At 25.1% G+C, this 24,254-nt stretch overlaps 1 protein-coding gene across 2 annotated transcripts in view; it reads right to left on the bottom strand.

Moving 5' to 3' along the window:
• Window positions 1–2,622: 2,622 nt before the first annotated feature.
• The window catches only part of LOC132924414 (polypeptide N-acetylgalactosaminyltransferase 2-like), a 31,314-nt gene continuing 9,682 nt past the window's right edge, over window positions 2,623–24,254 (bottom strand). Inside the window, exons 2-12 of one of the 2 annotated variants that reach the window (XM_060988750.1) lie at window positions 9,185–9,477; window positions 8,440–8,538; window positions 8,271–8,338; window positions 8,074–8,139; window positions 7,586–7,707; window positions 7,304–7,479; window positions 6,720–6,823; window positions 6,340–6,559; window positions 6,048–6,258; window positions 5,849–5,965; window positions 2,623–3,885 (exon numbers count right to left, since the gene is read on the bottom strand). In XM_060988750.1, coding sequence (XP_060844733.1) covers window positions 3,721–3,885; window positions 5,849–5,965; window positions 6,048–6,258; window positions 6,340–6,559; window positions 6,720–6,823; window positions 7,304–7,479; window positions 7,586–7,707; window positions 8,074–8,139; window positions 8,271–8,338; window positions 8,440–8,538; window positions 9,185–9,477 — 1,641 coding nt within the window. In that variant the 3' untranslated portion in view covers window positions 2,623–3,720. The remainder of the gene's footprint in view (window positions 3,886–5,848; window positions 5,966–6,047; window positions 6,259–6,339; window positions 6,560–6,719; window positions 6,824–7,303; window positions 7,480–7,585; window positions 7,708–8,073; window positions 8,140–8,270; window positions 8,339–8,439; window positions 8,539–9,184; window positions 9,478–24,254) is intronic. The other variant, XM_060988834.1, reaches the window with a different exon arrangement.

Raw genomic sequence — 24,254 nt, 5'->3', positions numbered from 1 at the left:
ATTGGATTTTCGAAAATCATATATTTTATCACTATAAATAAATTATATTTTTTTATATAGTCACTACGTTATCAGATATCATAACGATCACCTCACCATAGACCTAACCAAATACAAATTACCAATAGATTTATTTGTATATTTTATAATTTGTAAAGCCGGTGACTGGTTCGTCTGGTTCACAACTTTACTTTGATCATACTGATGACTAGGGCTAGGATTTCTATGTATTTGCATGTTTTTTTCCTTAAGTCCAAATTGATTAGTTGTCACTGTTGTCAGATATACCTATCAACGATTTGGCTTATTCTTGATTAAACAGTACAATTTTTTTTTTGCATATCTTGAACATAATTCATATAATTGCATATATTTATAAATTGTTGAGAATCTTGTTAATTTTAAATAGTATTTATCTAATAAACGTCTATAATTATTAGTTTATTTATCGAATTATCGTAAATATACTATTTTACTATTTTAACTAAAATGAACTTAATATTAAAGAGGAATAAGGAATTCAAAACATTTCTAAAAATGTTTAACATTGTATAAATGGTGATTATAAAACGGAAGAAAAATATGTTAATATTACTTTAAATCCGAGTCAAATCAGGTCATTTAAATATGCTCCAACAACATCGTGTGATGTGGTAAGCAGTTTCAGCCAATATAAATCATTGATTTAATCGCCTCGTTCACATTTGAAAATTTAAAAAACATAATTTAATAATAACATGTAATAATATTAACTAATTCTTAAACAAATTGGATTTGCATATTTTTGCATAGTTTGGTAAATAAAATGCATATTTTACAATTTTTTACTACATAAAAAGATACCTGATGACTGATCTATGATCTAAGGATCACAAAATCACAACCATGAATTAAGATACTAAGATAGGTAATATTATTATCTTAGTTAATGTTTGCAAGTAATTACAACTTACAACTTACATAGAATAAGACAATATAATATGCTATCATGTGCCTTTTATCGTATTTGGCCGTTGCCATGACAAAATTAATTTCCTTTTTTTGGTCGTTGACGGTTTTAATCATGGAATCATGCAATACTCCGCTATAGTCTATATGTATTATATGTATAACAATGATCTATATCATTAAATGCAGAGATGTGCCGTCGTGCTGAGCTCAACTCTTAAACATAATGATGACACAACAAACGACACACGACCATAGGCGTAACTAGGGGGGACTGGGGGAGGGGCTTGGGTAGGATTCAGCTCCCCAGAATTTTTGGGTAAATGTATGTGCATATATAAACATATTTGTATTAACTTTATTTTTGCCAACAATTTAAAAAACTATAATGTTTCATATAAACGAATAATCATTCAAATCAATGTAAACACAAATAAAAACAATAAATAATAATCAAATTAAAAAAAAATTTACTTTAAAACATTTTTAGGAATTTAGCCCCCCCCCCTAAACTTAAAGGACTAGTTACGCCTATGTACACGACACGCGACGTAGCAATTGCCAGTTGATGAGCCTTATATTGTAGGTATTGTATAAAGATATAAGGCCTTATACCTTATACGTTGTATACATTTGTACTGTATAAAAATATCATAGTTATTAGGTTCTAATATATACCTATACCGATTAGGCGATTAATTACTAATGTTATTATGGACGTTACTCGCATATTGTCTCCGTCTTACTATCGTGCACAAAATAATATTATATTAAACAAATTTAAATTTTACATTTATTTATAATAGTTTACATAAATTTAAATAAAAATTAAATCCAGAAAAGAACTTTTCAAAAGTATGAAAATAATAAAGTATATATAGGTAAATCGTAAATGTCTATCTCAGCAGAAGACTGATTTCCAAAATTACTTAATACCTACCTAATATTGTCAATATTGAATTTTACTTATTTTAGATATTGATCAGAGTGATTGATTTTCTAACGATTCAAACATTTTAATTTTTTTTGTGTGTATCTATTATTGTCTTAATAGCAGACAGCAGTAAACTACAAAACTGCTTCAATCTTAGAGGCCATTATCTTTACTGGTAGAAAAGTAGATTTAGTTGGCATAATTTTGGGGTTAAAAATTTTAAAAGTAAAAAGTACTCAGTTCTTAATTATAGGAAAAATAAAAAAAAGGTAAAGGAAAATTATGGGAATCTTTATGCAAAATTAATTTTTGAAAAAAGAAATTTTTTATTTCGTTTTGATTCAAAAACGAATACCTATATATAAATTTGAATTTTTCTCAAAATTTTTAAAAATTATTAAAGCATTTTGAATTTTCTATTCTTAATCAGTTTTTGAAAATTTTAAACTAATTTTTATTAAACATTGATAGGCCGAGTCAATGTAATACAAGGTCTTACAAGATTATATAAGATTCCACATTATAAGTTGTTCTTTTAGAAATTTAAAAATGTTAAAAATAAATAGGCACTATTTTTTTCATAAACGTTTGAAGTTCGTTATAATTATGAAAATGTTTATACTATTGTACAAATCATTACTATATTTTAAATTATAATGCGGTAGGTAGATATATGCTTGCAGATTGTGACTATAACTGTTTGACGTTGGTCTTGCTCTTGCAACAAAAATTATAAACGATTACCTGTGCTAATAGTTAATACATACTTTTATTTGCAATGAAAAAATAAATTGCTTATGTTACTGACATCGACGAAGAGCCTTAAGGTAGAATAGGAATACATAATTGTAAATTTGTAACATATGATCATAAATAAAAATTGCAATATAACATTATGTAGGTATTTATCTATAATATTATTAAATTAAAACGTTTAATTATAAAAAAAATTAAAATAACACTCATGTCAAATTATATGTACATTATGAATTAACCGCAGTCTTTGATTATAGATACATATACCTACCTATAATTGGCTAATTGTACAGTAATAACTAATAATATAGACTTGATCACTCAAAATAGAACATTGAATGTTAAAATAAAATTATATATTTACAATAGTGAATAAGTACATATCATTTAATAATCATGGTAAGATTTAAATCACAGCCTTATCAATTATAAAGTATTTTACAAGGATACATTATAAACCATATAAAATAATCATGATTATGCTTAAAAATAGAATAACACAAAAAAAATTGTATAAAAATGTCAAAAAATTAAAAATTAACAATACTATATTTACATTTCAAATAAAACTATTTTTATCTTGACGTTTTCTAAATTAAAATTTAAAATAATTATACACACAATATCATATATTTTTATAAATAGGATTGTAAGATATAAATGTACACCTACTTAAAAATTTATCTTAATATTAAAGTACTAATACTTATAGGTTTTCGATAAATTTAAAATGACTTTAAGACTAAAATATTGTATATGTATGATAACTGTATGTATCTATACGTCTAACCCTAACGTATATAATCTTATATACCTAGGTGGATAGGTAATAAGATAACTCAAAGCTATTCGTTTTAACATTTATCACAGTACAATATTAGTAATAATTTAATTGTAGGTACAATGTATAATTTAATAATTTTAAACATCATTATAGCTTAATTAGGTATTTATTTGATGTCTTCCCTGAGTAATGTATACAATGTTGATCTTTGGATTTTCATTTAAGTAGTTTTTATTTTTGATTTTGGAAATCAATAAACAATTACTAATATTATTCTGTTATTACCATTTTGTAAGATTCAAACATTATTATCGATTCCTGCTGCAACCAAGTATTCCCATTTCTGATTTGAATTAAGATTATCACACACATTAATACTTATCATTTCATGTATTCCAAGCGTGTCCAAACACAGATTAACAAATTTAAGTCTTAATTGTTTAGTGTTTTCGTCGTATTTCCACTAAAACAGTAATATACATAATCGTGTAAGTATGATGTAGGTATTATAGACGTTAAGTAAAGTATAAAGTAACATGAATATTTGATTTAATAATACTATTGGGTTTTTAGAAAGGGCGCATTGAGTCTCAAGTATTTTAGAATTTTTATAGTGCACTACAAAGAGACGAATTGAATTACACCCCAAAAAATTATATTTTCTTTTAAGTTTTAAACATTTATACTTTATTAAATTAAATTATTTTAATATTTTTTCATTTTTATACTATTATATTTATATTTTTGTATAATTGATTGATTTTTCAACGCCATGATCTTGAAAAAATCGAATCTAGATTTTTGTATAGTATTTATTTTACTATGTCTAATGAATTACATTTTGTTTTCGTTGGCTGATCTATTTTTTAAAATATATGATTGAATTTAAAATATTGCTTTATTTTATTTCTAAGAGGAGATATATACCCAAATTATGTGTAAAAAAACATTAAAAACACTAATTAAATTTTGAATGGAATCTGCTCTAACAACGCATTCGTGTTTTGTTCACTACTACTGCTCTACCCATGTGTGAGTATAGGAAAGATCGTCTGTATAATATTATTAGCAATAATAATATTACGGCCGCACTTGGGATATATTAAAATTATTAGCGATACAACCGTGAACACAATTGGACAATTGGACTATTAAAAAGGTAGGTAAATGATTTAGATAACCAAACGCATTCGGGTGACGCCCTTTGAAAGCATGTGTGGGTTATTATTTTATATTAAAATATTGTTGTAGCAAATATGTTTAATATTTTTTTTCTACCTGATTTTGATTTTAAATTTTGCACTAAATTACATAATAAATTAACAAAGATTATTATAATAGAAATATTAACATATTGTTCATAGTTATATTAAAAATAATAACTAATAATACAAATTTTATAACCGTAAATTATATTTTTAAATTAAACTTTTAATTTCGGATTTCAATAAATAACAATTTTTTTAAATATTTTAATTTATGGTATTATTACAGAAAATTGGATCATGTCATTATTTTGGATATATTTAAATGGTATTGGATATCGGGTTAATGCGAGTGCAAGCCCTGGTGCGTATATGTTTAATAATTAAGAACTTACTAAGTTTTCCAAGTAATTTCCTAATAGTTAAAAAAAAATATGTTAAAGGTAAAATAGATTCCTATTTTAAACAACGGATCATAATCTGATTATATTATATTTTTTTTATAGGATTATTCTCTGTAGTGTAGGCATGTGTCGGAAATTTTTTTTTTTTTTTAATTTGGTGATCACATTTTTTAAATAAGCAATACCTAGTTTAAATAAATTGGAACTTAGTAAATATATTATATTTTACAGTACCGTGAAATACAAATCGACACCACGCATATACTGTTATAATATATATATATATAACCATTATTTTCCATTAACCAATCACTTTAACCGGTAATAAATTGATTGATAAATAAGTTTTTAATTTTCAAGCATTTTAATTTTTAGATTGTTATTTATGCTGATACTTTGTTTTAGGCACAATTGATCCATGTCCACTCAAATCTACAACTATAATAATTTATAGGTGCTTAATTTTTACAGCTATGATTGGAAGCATTGGAATTGGTGAGAAAATTGCATTTCATTTTAAATTAGATATAATAAGTACCTCTTAATGAACTGGGACGCACTAGAGCTATGTCAAAAATATGATCTTTTTTCTTGGAACGCACTCAGGTGATACCTTATTTCGGCCACACTCGGAACATTAAAAAAAGATAATTTCAGGACGCATTCGGGAAACTCTCCGCAACACAAATTATATTTTTATGTTTCAATTTGAAAATAGATTAATAAATACTATAATATAAATGAACAACCCTTCAGAATTCAATAGCCCGCGACATTAGTCCCATTGAAATTGAAAATTAATAAATTGAATACTTACTTCGTCAGTCGAAGAGTCACAGGGTTTCATAACTAATAAACTCATGGCTGAATAATCTGTCGGAGATAAACACATTGTATCATGCTTAATTGATCCACCAATTGTAAGTGTCCATTCCTGTAAAATATATAAAGGTACTTATATTATAATAACATAATAGTTATTTATAAAAGTAATTTTGTAAATTGTAATTGCATACCTGATTTCCACCGTAATCGTGACACGGAAAGATACCTGCAGTTTTTCCGATTTGGTTTTCTAATGTATCTAAGCACATGTAGCCCTGTCTTATACTGCCCACGAACACGTCTACAGTTGCTGGCAATTTAAGTTCCGGATAAACATTATCTAAATACCATTTAAACGGCTTACATCCGAGTTTTTTTTTCAATGCCAATCGATCTGCTATGCTGCAATGACAACAACAATATACATTAAAATTGTCATCGTCTTTTTCTTCTTTCTAGAACACATAATAGCGAATAGCATACTTTCCAAATGGGACCGTTCTAGATAATGGCACGGCATTGTAATAGTATCTTTTATACTGGTCCATCCATACTTCAGCAGCTCGACGAGTGTTGTGGGCGAAAACATTGCCACTACCTCCCGGAAATGAATAAGGATGTCTCTTTCGAAACACATGCCCAACGCGGGAACAAGGGATGATTTCTAAGCTACCACCACATTGCCACACTCTAAATGATATTTCTGTAAAAAAAATCTTAATAAGAATGAAATCGAAATTTGTTTTGTATTATATTATTATATATTTTATTTAGGGGCTTAAGGCTCTATTATAGTGGCGTCTAGTTTATTATGCGTATTGAATGCATATACTTAATATCAGTATAGTAAAATAATATCTTACCTAAATTTTCACCACCCCAAATGTTCATTTCCTTGTCATATGTTCCAAGTTTTACGAAATAATCTTTGTTCATCACAAATAAACCGCCGGCGATCATTGGAGTTCTGTGAAATGAAATAAACCATTATTTGTATTAGGTATAAACTATAAACCTAATATAGTAATATCTGACGTTTTATTAACATTTAATATCTGTTTAAATTTTTATATTCAATTACCTAAAATCAATGTAATTATTCATGTGCAAACACTAATTATTATTTATAATTTAATTTATAAAATATTTAAACTTTTCATTTGTATTATTCTTGAATAGGTGTAAATGAAATCTGTAAACGAGCTATACAAATATTATATAATAAATGTGTACACTGTAGGCTATGACAGTATGACTTATGGCTGGGTTTACAAGTAAGACATAAGTTAAAGGATCACAAATGTGTGTCGTATTTACAATTATTTGTTACACTATAATATGTTTTAATATCTTAGATGGTGTAAATGGTAAATAATAAACGAATAATTTTTACCGTTGTAGAATATGACATCTTTATAGTACCATTTCTATTTTGTAAGTAATTTACCTGATTGGTAAAGTTGGATCTTTTTGACGTTGTGACCTGACTTCTTTTGATAAATACTCCCATTTAAACACTAAATTCCAATCAAATCCACCTCTAAGTTCTGATGAAGCTCCTATGTATTGAAAGTTATCCATATTGATGACATCGATAATTGGACACACCACCCTAGTCGGGTCCTATTAAAATATAATTATTTAATAAGTCTTATATTCCTGACATTGCGTAATACCATATTTGTTAAGACACGCGTTAGATAATAATAATACCAAAACAATTACATACTTCCGCTACACGATCTAATAGTGGTTCTAGCCAATTCACATTACATTCTACATGACTATCCAAAAATGTAAGGACGGGTGCTGTCGCAATTTCTGAACCACGAACTCTAGATCTCATTAACCCTGTAATAAACATAGTAAACATTATTTTGTTTTAAAATATATTAATACAAAATAATAAGAATGCTTTTATTATTTTAATATAGATCTATTTGTGAATATAAACTGTATATAGTATAAGTCATACATAATTATAGACAATATACCATCTATAATTAACAATTACATCTACAACGCTTAAAATAAAGTATTTATTAGATTATTATTTAAATAAAACAGTTAGGTTAGAAAATATTAAACATTAGATTTTAAGAAAGTTGAAATTTATAATTGAATTAATAAAATTAATAGAGAACAAGAACATACTTTATACATTTTAGTTTTAAATTAAACTCAACTATTATAACTTAAACTAGGTTTTATTTATACCTTCTCTTTGTTCATTTCTAATGAGTTTCACTTTTTGTATTTTTGATAGTTCTTGTCCATCGGTACCTTTAAGTAAAAATAAAAATATGTTAGTATAATTTACTAATTAATATGAGATCGATTTTTACTATAATGATAATTGTTTTATAATTAATTTATAGTATAAAAAAATATTTAATGTTTTTTTTTATATTTACTGTCGTCACTGAAATCGTCCACAAGAATTATTTCTTTGATTAAATGCTCAGGACTTCTATTTAAAACGCTAAAATGTAAAACAATAATAAAATAATTATTCAGTGAATTATACTGGACTGAAGGTACATCGAATAGTTATTCCGAATAAAACATAATTTAAAATAATACCTGACAACTGTTCTCAAAAGAGTAGACCTTGCTTCGTTATGAAACGTGATGATGACACTTGTCTCGGGTAAATCAATGCGATATTTTTTAGCTAAACATCTTAATGAAAAAAAAAAAATTAATCAATAATAACTAATGTAATGTAGACTTGAATTTAACATAAATAATAACGAATTATTTTATATTCTGAAAATTGTAGCTAACACAATAATAATAATACACGATAATAATTACTTAAATCTTTATAAGTACATTTAAACAAAAGATATAGGTAATACAAATTAATAAAAAACGAAAGTTACTGACTATTGACAGTATAAGCTCAAACATAAAATGTCTTGTTTTTGTCACAGTACATGCTGTCACAAATCGTTTATAAAAGGAAATTATTTTTATACAATATAGTCTTTGTATGATTAAAATTAATTGTTCAATACAAAAATGATCGAGATACAGGTATATTATTAATTTCTTACTAATGCACTGTCGCCTATTGGCTATTTAACGTTTTCACTTGTTCATAAAATTTAGTACATACTCTACGCATTTAGGTACCTATATATCTCACATCAGTAAATATAGTCAATATGTGTGAGGGTGTCGGGTCATGATGGGAGTACCTATACGACGCAGATCTGACTACACGTTTAAATATAAAATTTTAGATTTTTATGATACGCATTTAAAATTTGTAAATAGCAATATTAAGTATATAATATTAGGTATATAACATAAGCAATCTCACTGTGTGTTTCTAGTATCGGGCACTGGCCGATTGCTGCGCAGGCTATCGCTCGCCAGTTGATTGAATTTGTTACGCGAATACGCATCGTCGCCGTGTTTGAGACCACCGGCGGCCACGTACGCAACCTCGTCCAGATAACTGCTTAATGTTGAAAAAGGCGTAAAGAGTTCTGCCTGGCCATCGGTCAGAGAACTTGGCGAACTATCTATGTGCCTGTTGATCGACGGATCGTCGACAGACATTAAAGCGTATCGATCGCTTTTCAGCCGTAACGCTCTATTCTCTTCTGGCTGCTTATAACCGAGAACAAAACAATTAAAGAAACAACCATGTTAAAAGTAAAAATATAAATTATTGATAAACAGTGTATGATTTATATTACGTATACATATCATATTATATTATCTACATACAATATCGCAGTAATCTACTGACTACTCGTATATGCGCAAAACGTGTTCTCATTATATATACATAAAACATAATATATATTTTATTTATAATTGACCATTTAGAATTTTCAGTGTTAATAATAAAATCAAGTGATGTAAAGTTATATATTATAATTATATTATTATATGTATTTAATATTTATTATAGGCCGTGCAAGAGTTCAAAACGCAATTAATACGTAAGAATTTAAGTGGTTTTTTTTTATACATATAATTAAATAAAAACAGACCAGAATATTTTTGTATATTGTATATATACCTACATTTTAAAAATGTAGACCTATGGAATCAAACTCTGGAGCTAAGCCAAGTTCTTAAATTTTAATAAAATCCTAACCTTCCAGTCAAAATTTCTCCGCGTGATATCTGAAGAGCCTTACCTATTATTTTATGCTTCCAACATAAAAATAATACTCAATATAATATATAAATATTCAAAGTAAAGAATATTGTTTAATTTTCTCGTATTCCTTAAAAATCTAAAGTTTAACAATTTACGTAGAACCACTTTGCAGTTACTTAGTACCTACACAATAGTATACTTAATAAAACTATTTAATTGTGTTATTAAATCATATATTAAAATAATAATTTAAATGTTTCGATAAAAATTAGGAAGGAAAACATAATTTATTAAAATTTAGAACATAGACTAGACTTAGACTAATGAGGACAAACACAGTGAGGCTTTTTTAATATTTATTACTGAAATTGATTGGTATAAATTATTAAGCACCTATCGGTATAATTATTTTTAATAAGATTTCGGTTACTCACTCACTATTATTTATATTTTGTTTTACATACTACAAAAGATCGCATATTATGAAAAATAATAAATAATAAATACGTACATGAACACAAGGATATTAAGACAAAAACGAAGTATAAATAAAGGACTCAGAAATATTACACAATTGTATGACATAGTTCATGTCAGTGATCAAGGAGATAAATTAAATTACTTAAATTAAAATAATTAAAAATAGAAAGGCAGATTTCAATTAGGACGCATTTTAAATTAAACTATAATAATATATAGAACATAATACAGCGTTAAAGTAATTTCACCATTGACTTTTTTTATGGATGCCAATTGTCAGCATAAATTATGTATGTCTAGTTGCTATATTCATTATGTATCTTTATATTATTAATTATACTACAACCGCACTTCTAATTTCTTATACTAATTATTAAACTATCCAAATTAAGTAAGTAAATATTATCTAAAGAAATGTTAATCTAATGATAATTCATACATAATATTATGTTTTCTTTTAGCATTTAAATTATTTAGGAAATTTTAAGTAAGTATTTTATTACCTACCTATTTATTAATATATATTATTTAAGTATTAAAACAATTTATTCCCTGATAACATTTTAATAATTTTATACAATAAATTATTTGTATAAAATCTATAATAATATAGAAACAATAATTATGGATTATGTACAGGCTAACCGGTTAGTTAATTTTCTAATAAACTATATTTATTATTATTTACCTAATTTAAATAAATTGGCTACAAAATAAAATAAAGAATGCGAAGAGCCCTTTTTTGTTATAGTATTTGACAAAGATAACAAATTTTACGCGTACTATAAGATAACTATTGTTTTCATTTGAATTGTAAAGTATAATACTATAATACTATAATAGTGACATAATAAAACTAACCATTAGTAACATTTTTTATTTACTTACGAATTACAGATTTCTATTTATAAACAATCATATTAATTATAATTTATATTATTAAGAAATAAATACTATACAATGTTAATGTATTTAGTAAAATATATAATATGTGTTATGGTTAAAACTATATAATAATAATAATAATAATAATAATAGTTATAATACCATCACTATGTATTGTACTGTATCACAGATTACGATAGATTAGTCATCGTGAATTATTATAACCATGTTTTATATAATATTTAATAACAACAATTATTGTTAATGTATTTTTCTGATTATGTCAATTTTAAAAAACTTTAAAACAAAGAATACTTAATCATTAATTAATCATAATTCTAATTTTCGTATAACCTACTTTCTCCATTCTGTAACATTAATTTTTATAATACTCCACACAAAGGACAATTTATAACCATAATTGTAAAATATGTAATAATAAATAAATAGTTTAATATAAACCAATTTTTTTTTAAATAAACCAGCATGGGTATTCTTTTTTTAACTATACGTTTTACGTATACGTTTTCAATGAAATATAAACTTATAAACTTGAAATCATAAAAACGTACAAAATATTTAAAAATAATGTAATTTAATTATTATCCCAGTTTTCGGGAAAATTATATTAAATATTATCATAATAATATAATATTGCTGCAAACTCTAACTTCTGCAGGGAACTACGTATAATACAACCTTTGTGAATATTCGCAATAATTTTAATTGCATCGGATGAAGGTTTATTATAAGTGTACTTATTATCGTAGTAAAAAAAAAAAAAAAATCAAAAATCGTTAGTCATAATTTTTGTTTATAAGCGTTTGAAGTTCAAATGTTTACAAAATATGTCAAAATCGCAAAAATTTGCGAGGAATTGTAAACTGTAAAAAAAATTCCAGCGTCAATAATATAGAAAAAAATTTATGATTAACATAATATTCGTTTCAAAATATTTCACAAATTGTTATGCTAATTATAGGCGTTTGAAATATTCGATTATTTTTTACCTTGATGTATAGAAGTATGCAAACCGTCCTAAATCCTACTTGAAAAATAAATTACTTGTATCAAAAAAAATATATTACAATTTAAATATAGCCAATATGGGTAATATAATATATTTTAGACTGACAAATCATCTCGGTTCAGAATCGTTTATCGTGTACAATGATAGTGAATGATATCTATCATTGCATTCAATTTTAACACATCCATAACAGTGACCCACTCGACACCTATAATGTACAGTGGAGTGGTATCCACTTGCCTACTTTTTTTTTTTAATTTTAAGCTACAAAATAATTTGCAGTTTATTCGTTTTTTTTACAAATGTTGTAAAAATTATAAGATCAAACACTCATATAAACTTACAATATTTTATTTTTATTTATTTTTTTTTTTTTAAATAACTTATAAGGAACATTTTATTATATATTTAATCTTTTGAATAATCTACGGTGATTTCTTTTTGGTTTAAAAAACAAAATTTGACTAAAAACTGCAGCTGTTTTATAAATCTTCCTATTTTTCTGTAATTTTTTTTTTTGTTTTTCCTCCAAATTGTTTCAAGAAATATGGTCTATCGAGATATTTTCATGGTTGGCCTTTAAAAGTAATAAAACAAGAATTAATTTGCTACTGTAGTCTATAAGCCACCCTAATAAAAAGAAGACTCGTTGCGTTTGGTTATGACTCTACCGATTATAATTCTAAAATTTTCTTATTCCTACACTTTGACTTGGGATTTTAAACGTCGTGTACACTACATATTATGCTTTAGCTACATTTATACTAACTCATTGATCTCTTTGTGACCTTAAAAAGTCAAAAATAACAATATTATTTGTCGTTAATCGTTGGCATTTCATATTTATAACAAGGCCAAATATCGTGATCCAAAGCCAACGTTTATAGAGAATATCTGAAGATAAATTGTAGATAAACAGACTTTCTTTCGCTCAATACGCGTGACTCCACTCCCCTCTACCGAGACGATACAGATATAGTATGGTGTAAATCAAACCATGTCTGCGTGAAAGAAATATGCAAGAAGAGAGCATAGTGAACTGACGAATACTGTTATATGTCTACTGGTGTATAGTTGTTTATATAAAATATGAAGAAATGAATATGTATAACACAAAAACTATTATGTAGGAGAAGGAGATGACTAGTTCATTTTTTACCAGTTATATAAATAATCATTTCATGGACATGTTTTAAAAACTTCAGTTGTTAACAATATTTTTACTTTAATAAGTTGTGTGAACTAAACTTTTTAATAAAATATAGTTGATGTCTTTAATTTACCTAAACAGTCCTTAGTATAATAGGACTTATATAAATGTATATTTATAATACAGAACAATATTAGGTAATTTGGGGTTTATTATTATTTTTCCTAGCTATTACTTTTATTGCATAATACTGGAATCTATAAAAACTTTTATACACACACATATATTATACTAATATATTATAAGAAATAAAATAAGTATTTATATACATTATTTATACATTAATTCAGTGGCTAGCAAACTTTTTTTTTACTCGTGGCACCCTTTTTGATCTAAGGTTTTCCAGAGCCCCTCGCTTCCGTCTATTACATTTTCACTTTTCAGTTTATTTGATAGAACAGATAGTATTCCATCTCGTCTAAATACTCCAAGGCTCTTCAGAGTGCCACTGTATACACTTTGGGAACCACCACACTAATTTGTATCACAAGAAATAACGCATAGGTACAATGGTGTTTGAAAATGGTATGTATTTAACTTTATTTTCTCGATTATTAAGAATGTTTATACATTAAAATTAAAATTGTTTACAATAATCTGCCTCTAAATTAATTTTAAACCAAAATAAAGCATGAAAATTAGATCATATAGTTACATATATTACATAATACATAGGGTATTTAATTTTTACCTACAAATGAAAATTTAAATGAAAAATATGGAATAACGAATGACCTATTGGCTAACTGTTATTAATAAATAAATATTAGATTCTTGTATAAGTATAATATGTACTAGTAGATATAAATCTATACCATTAAGTAATAATTATTACCTATAAAAATCATTATTCCATAATTACCTTTTATTAAAATAACGACTCAATATTTTAATTTTGGTAGATACCATACCATATTTGTCTATTAAAAGTTATAAATGATAAATTATTGTTAAAAAACATAAGGAAACTAAATTGACCGAAAAGAAACATCTTTAGTCAGTCTTTCGTAATGTTTATTTTTAACTAATATACATACGTATACACTATATTGGTAAATATACAATTAAATAAACTTTCAAAATACTAAATAATTATAAAAAAAAAATTAAAATAATGTATACATAGATTAGTACCTACTTTTTACAATTTTTGGGAAATTTATATAAAAGTGCCCCTACCATTTGGTATTCCACCAACACCGAATTCCGTATAGATCTCGTCTGCTGTCGTACGAGTTTAGAATTCTTATTTTGTTCGCCAAATAAAATAATATTATTGTTAAGGTAAAATGATTTCACTAGTCATTAAAAATTACATTTAATAACCACCTAACCACACGATACAAAATATACACATTGAAGTAGTTGAATATTTTCAGCTACCTATTTGGTATACTATACGATTTACGGTAACGTGTTAACCACACAGTATACCCACGGATAACGGAATACGATCGCTGGTCACAGTTGTAATAGTACTTCCAAACCTGTTTTATAAGTTTTATTAAGCCTTAAAGTTGATTATATCGCGATAATTCAAATTATATTAAAATTAATATGTAACTATACAGACTATAAAGCTATTATTTAAATCTATTATTTTCGTAACGGAATCAACTGAAAACACTCACAACAGTCACAACCAACGTTATTGTTTTTTATTTGCTAATTACCTACTTATAGACCTACATAGCTACATCATAGATAGCTTAGGTAATACAGATATTTGTATATTTACCATTTACCTATTGGTAAATATTTGTATATTGTATACTGCATGTATATGTATCATACTATCATGTAATACATTTATACATTAATACCACACACATATAAGATAAAGAATATATTCAGTTAGATGTTGCAATAGTAATACATTAATTATCAAATATCAAAACTATGTAAAGTATTAAAGTTTTAATTTGTATTGTCCATTGGTTATATTTTTATATTCATTAATCATATAGGTAATAAAACTATACTTATAATTTTAAATACATATATATATAGAATTTATATCTTATAGTTAAAATATATAAATAAACTTAATATTAGAATATCATAGGAATATAGCTGAATATTGAAATATAAACATTTAAATTAATTAATTGGGTATTTTTTATATAGGAAGTAAAAATTATTTAAAAAAAACTTAAATTAATTATTTTTGCATAATATAAATGTAATTTGTTCAAAACCCCATTATAATGTTTCGCTTTCAAGAATAATTCACACGACTTTCTAAATGTTATTCAAAATTAAATAAATATAATATACTATAGTAATTAACAATTACGAGTGAAAAGTTTTAAGATGGTATTTGAATTAATCAGTATGATCTGTTAAGTGAGAAACACAGAAATAAAATTTTTTATATCAAATGAAAATAAAAACAGAAAAGTTATTTTTTTAATATATAATGGATTTCGGGTGTAGGTACCTCATCATCATTGAGTAAGACACTATAATAAATAATGTTTCAAATTTGAATTCAATAGTAGGTAAATCAATGTATATGAAAAATGATTTTGAGCGGAGACACAGTCAGTCTCCACATCTAAGGATATTTCATAACTAATTATGAAAATACTTCGTGGTAATATGGTACAAATAACTTAAAATTAGTATAAATATCTTGAAAATTGTATTACACGTAAAATATAATAAAATACGTAATTGTAAAATATCCCTAGGGGTTGGGATTAATATTTTTTTAGTTAAAAAAATAAAATAAAATATTGAGATTTGTTTTTTTTTTGTTCAAATACCCATTTGAATTCAAATGTCTAAAAAAACTATTGCGTATGTATTTTCAACATTTTTAGTACTGTAACAAGTTACAATTTGTTACAACTTACAACTATAGTTTTAATTTGCTATTTAACGTAAAAAAATAAATAAAAACAATCAAATTTCTTACAATAGCTTAAGAAGAGCCTAAATTTATTGATGTATTGAATAGTGTTATGTAGATATTTCCGTTATTTCATCATTTGTTTTTAGTTTTTGAAATGTATAGGAAATTTAACCCTCCGAAGTACAAACCAAAAACCACTATTGAATAAAATAGTTAAAAATAAAAATAATTATATGATGTTAATACTTAATTAAAAATAAAATTTTATTTTTTAATTATTTATAAAGTTGAAATTAATAATTAAGAAATCAATAAAAATCTTAATTTACAGATACTTTAAAATAACATTTTTTTAGTAAAATATAATTATTTATAAAACATATTCATGAGCGATTATACATGTATTTTTATGAATGAGTATAATATAGATAGGTAGTTTTTAGAAGATATCAATTAAACATAAAAAAAAAGTTGAATGTATATAAATTATTCTCTGAAAATAATAACAAAAAGAAATCACTAACATAATTGCTATTTTGAAATTCTACAAATTAATATGATAACACATCTTCACATCTATAACTAGATGACCTATAATACATCGTTTATTTCTAACAAGTAACAATATAGTATTTAATTACGTACCTACAATATATAGTAATATACAATACAGAAAAAAATTTGTTTGTATATTAAATTATCTTTTCAAGATTATTCTAAAGTGAAACTGTTTGTTTAAAAATTTTAAAAATACGTAAACACATAAATCTTGTCACATAAATAACAACGTTCATTTCCATTCATACAAGGTTGATAGTCGATTGCCGTTAAAAAATTCAAATCCATTCGCATCGTGTAACTGAAGTTTGTTACACTTTCACTTAGCCTTTTAAAACTATCTTTTATTTATACAGTGTTTTTATATTTTCTAAATGTTATCCAAATAAAATACATAACATACCTATTACCTAATATACATTTACTGCATATACTGATTATTTGTATGTTAAGTAATAATAGTATGTTAATAATATATATAATTTGTTCTAAAGTTATTCAAATTGTAATTTGATCATATTCATTACTTATTATTCAATTAATTTGAAATCATTATTTATTTTTAAGAATTTAAAAATTTAAACTATAATATTGATAGTTCGATAACAAAAATCGAATTGCTTTTAAAGTATTTCGAAATTCTTATAGATTTTAAATATAATTTTTATTTAATAGGTACCTATGATAGTACATTTATATTTATGAATTCATAAGTATATATTTGATAATATTATAAAATTATTGTACAATATACATAATTAATTGTATAATTTACTCGTGACCGACACATTTATAGCAATAGGGCCCCAAAGCAAAACTTATTTTTGGGCCCTTTACTAGTGTAAATTAATTACTAGACTGCAAGTATATTGCATAGCAGTAGTCAAGTACCACAAATAATAAAACTTTTTTTTATAACATTTTCTTTAAAAAATATTTATTTTTAACTTTGAAATATTATATTTTCTAAAAAAAGGTGAAAAATTAGTTATAAATATACACGTCTAACAAGAGGTATCTCGAAAAAATCTCTAAAATTTGAGGCCCATCTATGTATCTAATAAGGACCTATGCATAAATACTCATATAGTAGTGTCAAAATATAGGTACTAATTAAACAAATATTATTATTATTAATTAATAATTATGTATATGCACCTATATTTTAAAAAAACAATGTTTTATTATACTTTATAATCATACGATAAATAAATTATATTATTTTTATGAATTTAATTTTTTAATATTATTATTATTATTTATTATAGATACCTACATTAACGTTATTATAACACAACCTTAACCTAAAGTGCCTACCTAATAAATAATAATATAATATATGCACACCTGAAATAAAATATAAAATGTTATAAATCACCTTTCAAACCGAAACACTTAAATAATATTGCGTTGGAGGTTATAAAGACACCGACGTATATTTCATAGTTAAAATTATTTAGCAACAGTATGTTTACAGACAAATTTTTAGATATCAATTTAGATCGGAAATACAGTTAAAATATGATTAATACTTTTTTTAAAAGACACCTTATTTAGACAATTAATACATCAATACTATATCATTTTATTTTTATTATTAAAAAATGTACACTATTTCTTTCACCTTTTTTGATATAAAAACCATTACTAATTAAACTTAATAGGTACTTAATAGTATCCACAGTATCGAAGGCACGTGGTATAATTAATCAAACCACCAAGAATCCATACTCCATATTGTAATTAATTATTATATGTTTTTCTATATTATTATTCTGTAATAGACACTTTAAATTAAATGTGCTTTATTATTATTTTAACATGAGAATAGAGAATAATATAATATTCCTATTTTAATAACTATTGCAGATTAAAGTAACGAGATTCTATTGACTATATGACTATATGACTTTATTGAAATATTACGCGTCAATACCTTACAACCTACATATTTTATTGTTGTATATTTCCTTTCAATTATTTGTCATTCATCAATCACCATGACACTTGCTCCGAGAAACTGTACAGTGTAGGTACACACTTTTCTTATTGAAATGACCTAAATCATTGACATAAAATAATCAAATAATTATTAGGTATTACATTTTAAACATGCAGGTGTGTTCTTCTCATTAATTTTTTTTTAAATATTTTATCAATCTCTATCATAAAAATGTTTAGAAATCTATTATACATTTGTACATGATTAAATTATATATTTTATAATTATTCAAAATAAACAAAAATAATGTGCTGTAATATAATAATTAATATACCTTAGTAAACTAATAAACAATTTCAATTGAGTACTTAGGATCTCATATATTACCTACTAACAAACTCATTTTCTTCCAATTTTAAATATGAATACTTTAGTTTTGATCATCTTTATAATACTATAAAAGTAACGGATTGTTACAGTTCTACGAGCAACATCGATATAATTACGACGTTTTCTCCTGTAATATCCACTAGGTACCAATCTATACAGTATAGTTATATAATATCTATGTTTATTCGCCTGGATCCGGTTATTATTATCGAGGGAAAGGCATTTATTCTCGTTTTTTTGCGCATATAATTATATTGAAATAATCTTTCTTATCTGTTAAACAAAGAAATACAAAATTATCATTGTATTTCTATTTGTTTCATTATTTCATAATAGCGCCCAATCATAAATATTGTTAATTTTTGTTAATTATAATAAACCAAATATATTAGATAAAATAACATATAACGATTATTGACTTAATGGTCAATACGGTAAGTTATACACTACTGTACAATTTATTTAAGCTCAAACAAAATTCATATAAGTATTATCTACTCGGGAGTATAAATTATACCTATAAAAATAAATCCAATATTCAAATTTCAAATATAATAAAATTCTATTACGAGTGGATATTCAAGATTTGTTTTTTACTTTATAAATAATTAAATACTATACCTAATATAAGTACGTATAAATCGTATAACATATATAATTCACTAGCAATGAAACTATCCTTAAAACCAACATGTGTATAATACCTAGAAGTTAATTTATACGCTCATGTAAGATGTCATTCCGATCAACTAGTACATAAATAGTTTACAAATATATAATAAAATTATGGTTGGTGGGTACGTTTAAAAAGTAGGCAATAACGTTTTGTACCGAAACAAATGAGTTTTATATATTACAACGTTACGTTGTTGGCGCCAATATAAAAATTAATGTGTGATTTCTACACACGTACCTACGCCAAGAGCACATGCAGACCGTATCATTAATATTGAGTCGACTTTCTAAATCACCCTGTGCGTGCATTTTTCCCAAAGATATGATAATGTATAAAAGGTATATGAAAACCATATTATATATACAATCGCACTCAAACGCCATTAAATGTCCTGGGGACAGAGAGCAGTGAAACACAGACATTGGCGTGATCAGTTGAATTATGGTATAATTAACTAGAATAAGAAAGGTTTAAGGTCAATCTATAGCAGAGTAAGCTCAACACGGATTTTGACTTAGAAATTACAGCTATGTATCTCCTAAAGTAGCAACGCGTGCGCGACCCCTTAGGTCAGATTATTGCTGTCTGGACATTTTGATCACGTAATAAAGTAAACGGGTTACTTATTGCGTATCGAGTTTATTCAAGATGAATCTTCATTAGATAACCATCTACTATATAATATGATATATTGGGAAATGAGACTGTATGGGACAGTATTTTTATTAAACATACATCTTATTAAAATAAAAAAAACATATGTAATAATGTAGGTAATATAATCATAGGTAATGTAATGTATTGAGCGGTATTTTAACCATGACACAGTTTTAAGCGCGTATAATACTTATAGGTTATATATTATAATGTAATAAAAATATTTTTAGTTAAATATGTCTTAAACAGTAGGTAGATAGGTTCTTTATAGTTAACAAGTCCGATTTCGTCATGATAAGACTGCATTTTTAATATATACTGGTTATTTAAAACATAATTTAAAGAGAATAGATCTGTTTATTAATCAAAAACATTTAATTAATAAGTAACAATTATAACCAAAATTATTAAATTAGTTTTTTTTTTCCAATCCTTATACTTCACTTAGGATTATATTTACAATTGCACACTGAACAGCTATTATAGCCAAGCCTTTAGAATAATAACATAACAATCAGTGGCGTACTTTTTGGGGGGGGGGGGGGGGGGGTAATTTATATATATATCACAATGATTAATATGTATATAGGCATATAGCTTACAACGAGAGAAATATAGGAATTAAAAAATCATCCCAAAATATCTTTCTTAACTAATTTGTTTACCAAACTAATATTTATTACTTATAATATTATTATACTATTAATATATTATGCAGCTAGCTAAATACACTTTAAGGAAATAAAAATTACAAAATTATTTGGCTCCAAAGTCCAAACATAGACACAATTACACAAGTACACAACTAGAGCATAGACCTTACATTTTGATGATACTTACAGAGCCATACTGCCCATACTTATACATTACTTTCATATATGTTAATCATGTAAACTTAAAACTATATATTATCGTAAAAAAATATAGAATACGATGAAAAACAATTTAGTAGATTATATTTTTATACATGTATAGTACTATAGTAGTAAAAATTATTAATGCTTTAATAGCAGTATTTTCAGATTTTAATTAATTCAAATTATACAAGACTATAAGTAACGTATTGATGCAGATCAGTAGATCACATACGATGAGAACGATGAGAATTGATAATATACATAAAAAATATAATATCGATCGATATTCAATACACGTGTACATTAAACACATTAAATACATAATGAACACAAATCTATTGTCATTTTGAGTCCCATTTAAAATAAACCGATAACAAAAGATTAGAATTTGTAATGTTAATAGAAATTTAAAGTGATTATCTACAACCGCATGATTTAGTAATAGACGTCTATGAATGTTATGAAACTTTTTTCCCAAAACTGATACAAAAAATTAAGTTTTTCATATATTTTTGATAAATAAAAAAATGAACACATTTATACTTTATACATGTATTCGCAATTAATTAAATTACTAAGGATAAGTGCCTTATTACGACGGCCTAATTGTGCTTACGGTACAAACACCTATTCGAATTAACCAATAACAATTGAATAACTCAAAATTTTACAAATAAATTTAAGTATTTAAATTTACCAATTAATCTCTAAATTATACAACTAAATTTATTTGAATTTTATTCAGCGTATCTCTGCATGCAATATAAAAGAAAACTTAACCTAACCTTCATTGTATATTATGTACTACTATTTACTTAAATATTATTACATTTCGTATATCTTAATAAAACTTTTTGATTTAAGTTCTAAATTACCTATACATATTAATGATGTTGCTTATTGATATTTGTTTTGGATTTTAATTGAATTTGTAGCTAAGACTTTAGACTTGATATTTTAATATACAATATCACTATTCTTTTTATATGTATATAATACATTTTAGAAATCTTGAATCATGAATTTTATTAATTAATTATTTATGAATAATTGACATATTTATAATAATAAATACTATAGATATTAAAGTATAATTATTGTAAAAAAAAGTAATACTAATAGAAAGATGAGCTCCACTATGTTATAATTTATATATTTCTTAAGAGTGATAATAGTTACAAGTTACAGTAGTTAGTAGTTACACCATTAATCTACGCTGAGACGAACAAAGTGATACTAAAATGATCTAAAATGCCAATATCCTTCTTGTATATATCAAGTCCTGATTTCATGGTGTTATTATTTTTTTAATTATATATAGTATTCAGGTGTTTTCCATGTTTTTAATTTCATATTAAAAGTCGATTGAACTGAGTATATCGAATAAAAATTTACACAATACAATTTTTACATGCGGTATATCCTGTTACACTCCGCTTCTCATATTTAAACATTAAATGTTTAAAAAAATCTATAAGTTAAAATTTTCAATGTCACCAATATTATTTATTAATGCAAGTAATTTAAATAATCAATTTTTTTTTTTTTGGAAACCTAAACATTTACTAAAATAACTATAATGTTTTATTTAAAATAAAATGATAAACTGTTTTATATATACCCAAGTATATTTATAAGCATATACGATATACCATTGCGGCATTGCAGTATTGTATCAACATAATATATTTAGTCAACACGTCAACCTAACCTATTATAGACGGTATGTGTTAAATACCTATAACCGTAGCTATTTAATTAAAATACATAAACACGAGAGATAACTCTATAACTATAATAGCCTACACTCATAATTTATGATAAAACACTAATACATATTTTTTAATTTTTAAACCCATAAAAACTTTATGAGTCATAATATAAAAACATTATAGTATAGTAAAACGATCGAGACAATTTTTTTTTTTGTATAGGTACGTGGTTTTTTATTTAGAAAAGTGTAAAATATATTTTGTATGCAGAATAAAGGTATCTACGTGACGATATGCAGTGGGAACGTAAATAAAGTTGGGATACAGACAACTTTTTTTTTACCGTACAACCGGTGGCGATATGGATTCGTTCCAAAAGACAAAAAACTGTCAGACAAAATAGCTGTTATTGTAATGAACGCAGTTCCTGTATGCGTGCCGGGAATGAGTAAAAAAAAAAAATAAAATATCCTGTAAAAACAAATCAAAATAAACCGTTTGGTCATTTTAGGTTTCAGTGACACCCATCGATTTATTCGTATAGTTATTGTGTACAATGGAGCAAGAGCACACGGACGCAAGGATTATTACAATTTGATTGCCCGAGCGTATACACGTTTTAAAGTGTTAATGAATATTATTATAATTGAATAGAATAACGGGGCAGGGCCGATGACTATTTCCTTGCAATAAAAACAGTTTTATTTTATTTCATTGTTATAAGTCATTTATATTTCAAACTATTTCATCTACAGATATATATATATATATATATATATATAGTATAAATGCAATATGATATATACATTATTCACCTAACTACATCACTGTTACATGATTGAAACGCGCATCGTCACAGTCCCTAATATACGAGTATAGATATATATTTATATTAACACGTAGGCAATTTAACGCAATAAGTAGACCGTTAACAAAAATTTAAATTATTATTAGCTAATTAAGAAAAACACGATACTTCCGTGCCCAAATGTGCTATATGTCCACTGGGTACTGCAAGAAC

This window comes from Rhopalosiphum padi, chromosome 1, assembly GCF_020882245.1.
Source record: "Rhopalosiphum padi isolate XX-2018 chromosome 1, ASM2088224v1, whole genome shotgun sequence".
Taxonomy (NCBI): Eukaryota; Metazoa; Arthropoda; class Insecta; order Hemiptera; family Aphididae; genus Rhopalosiphum; species Rhopalosiphum padi.
Note: the sequence above shows the minus strand (reverse complement) of the source record. Positions and strands in the feature narration are given on the sequence as shown.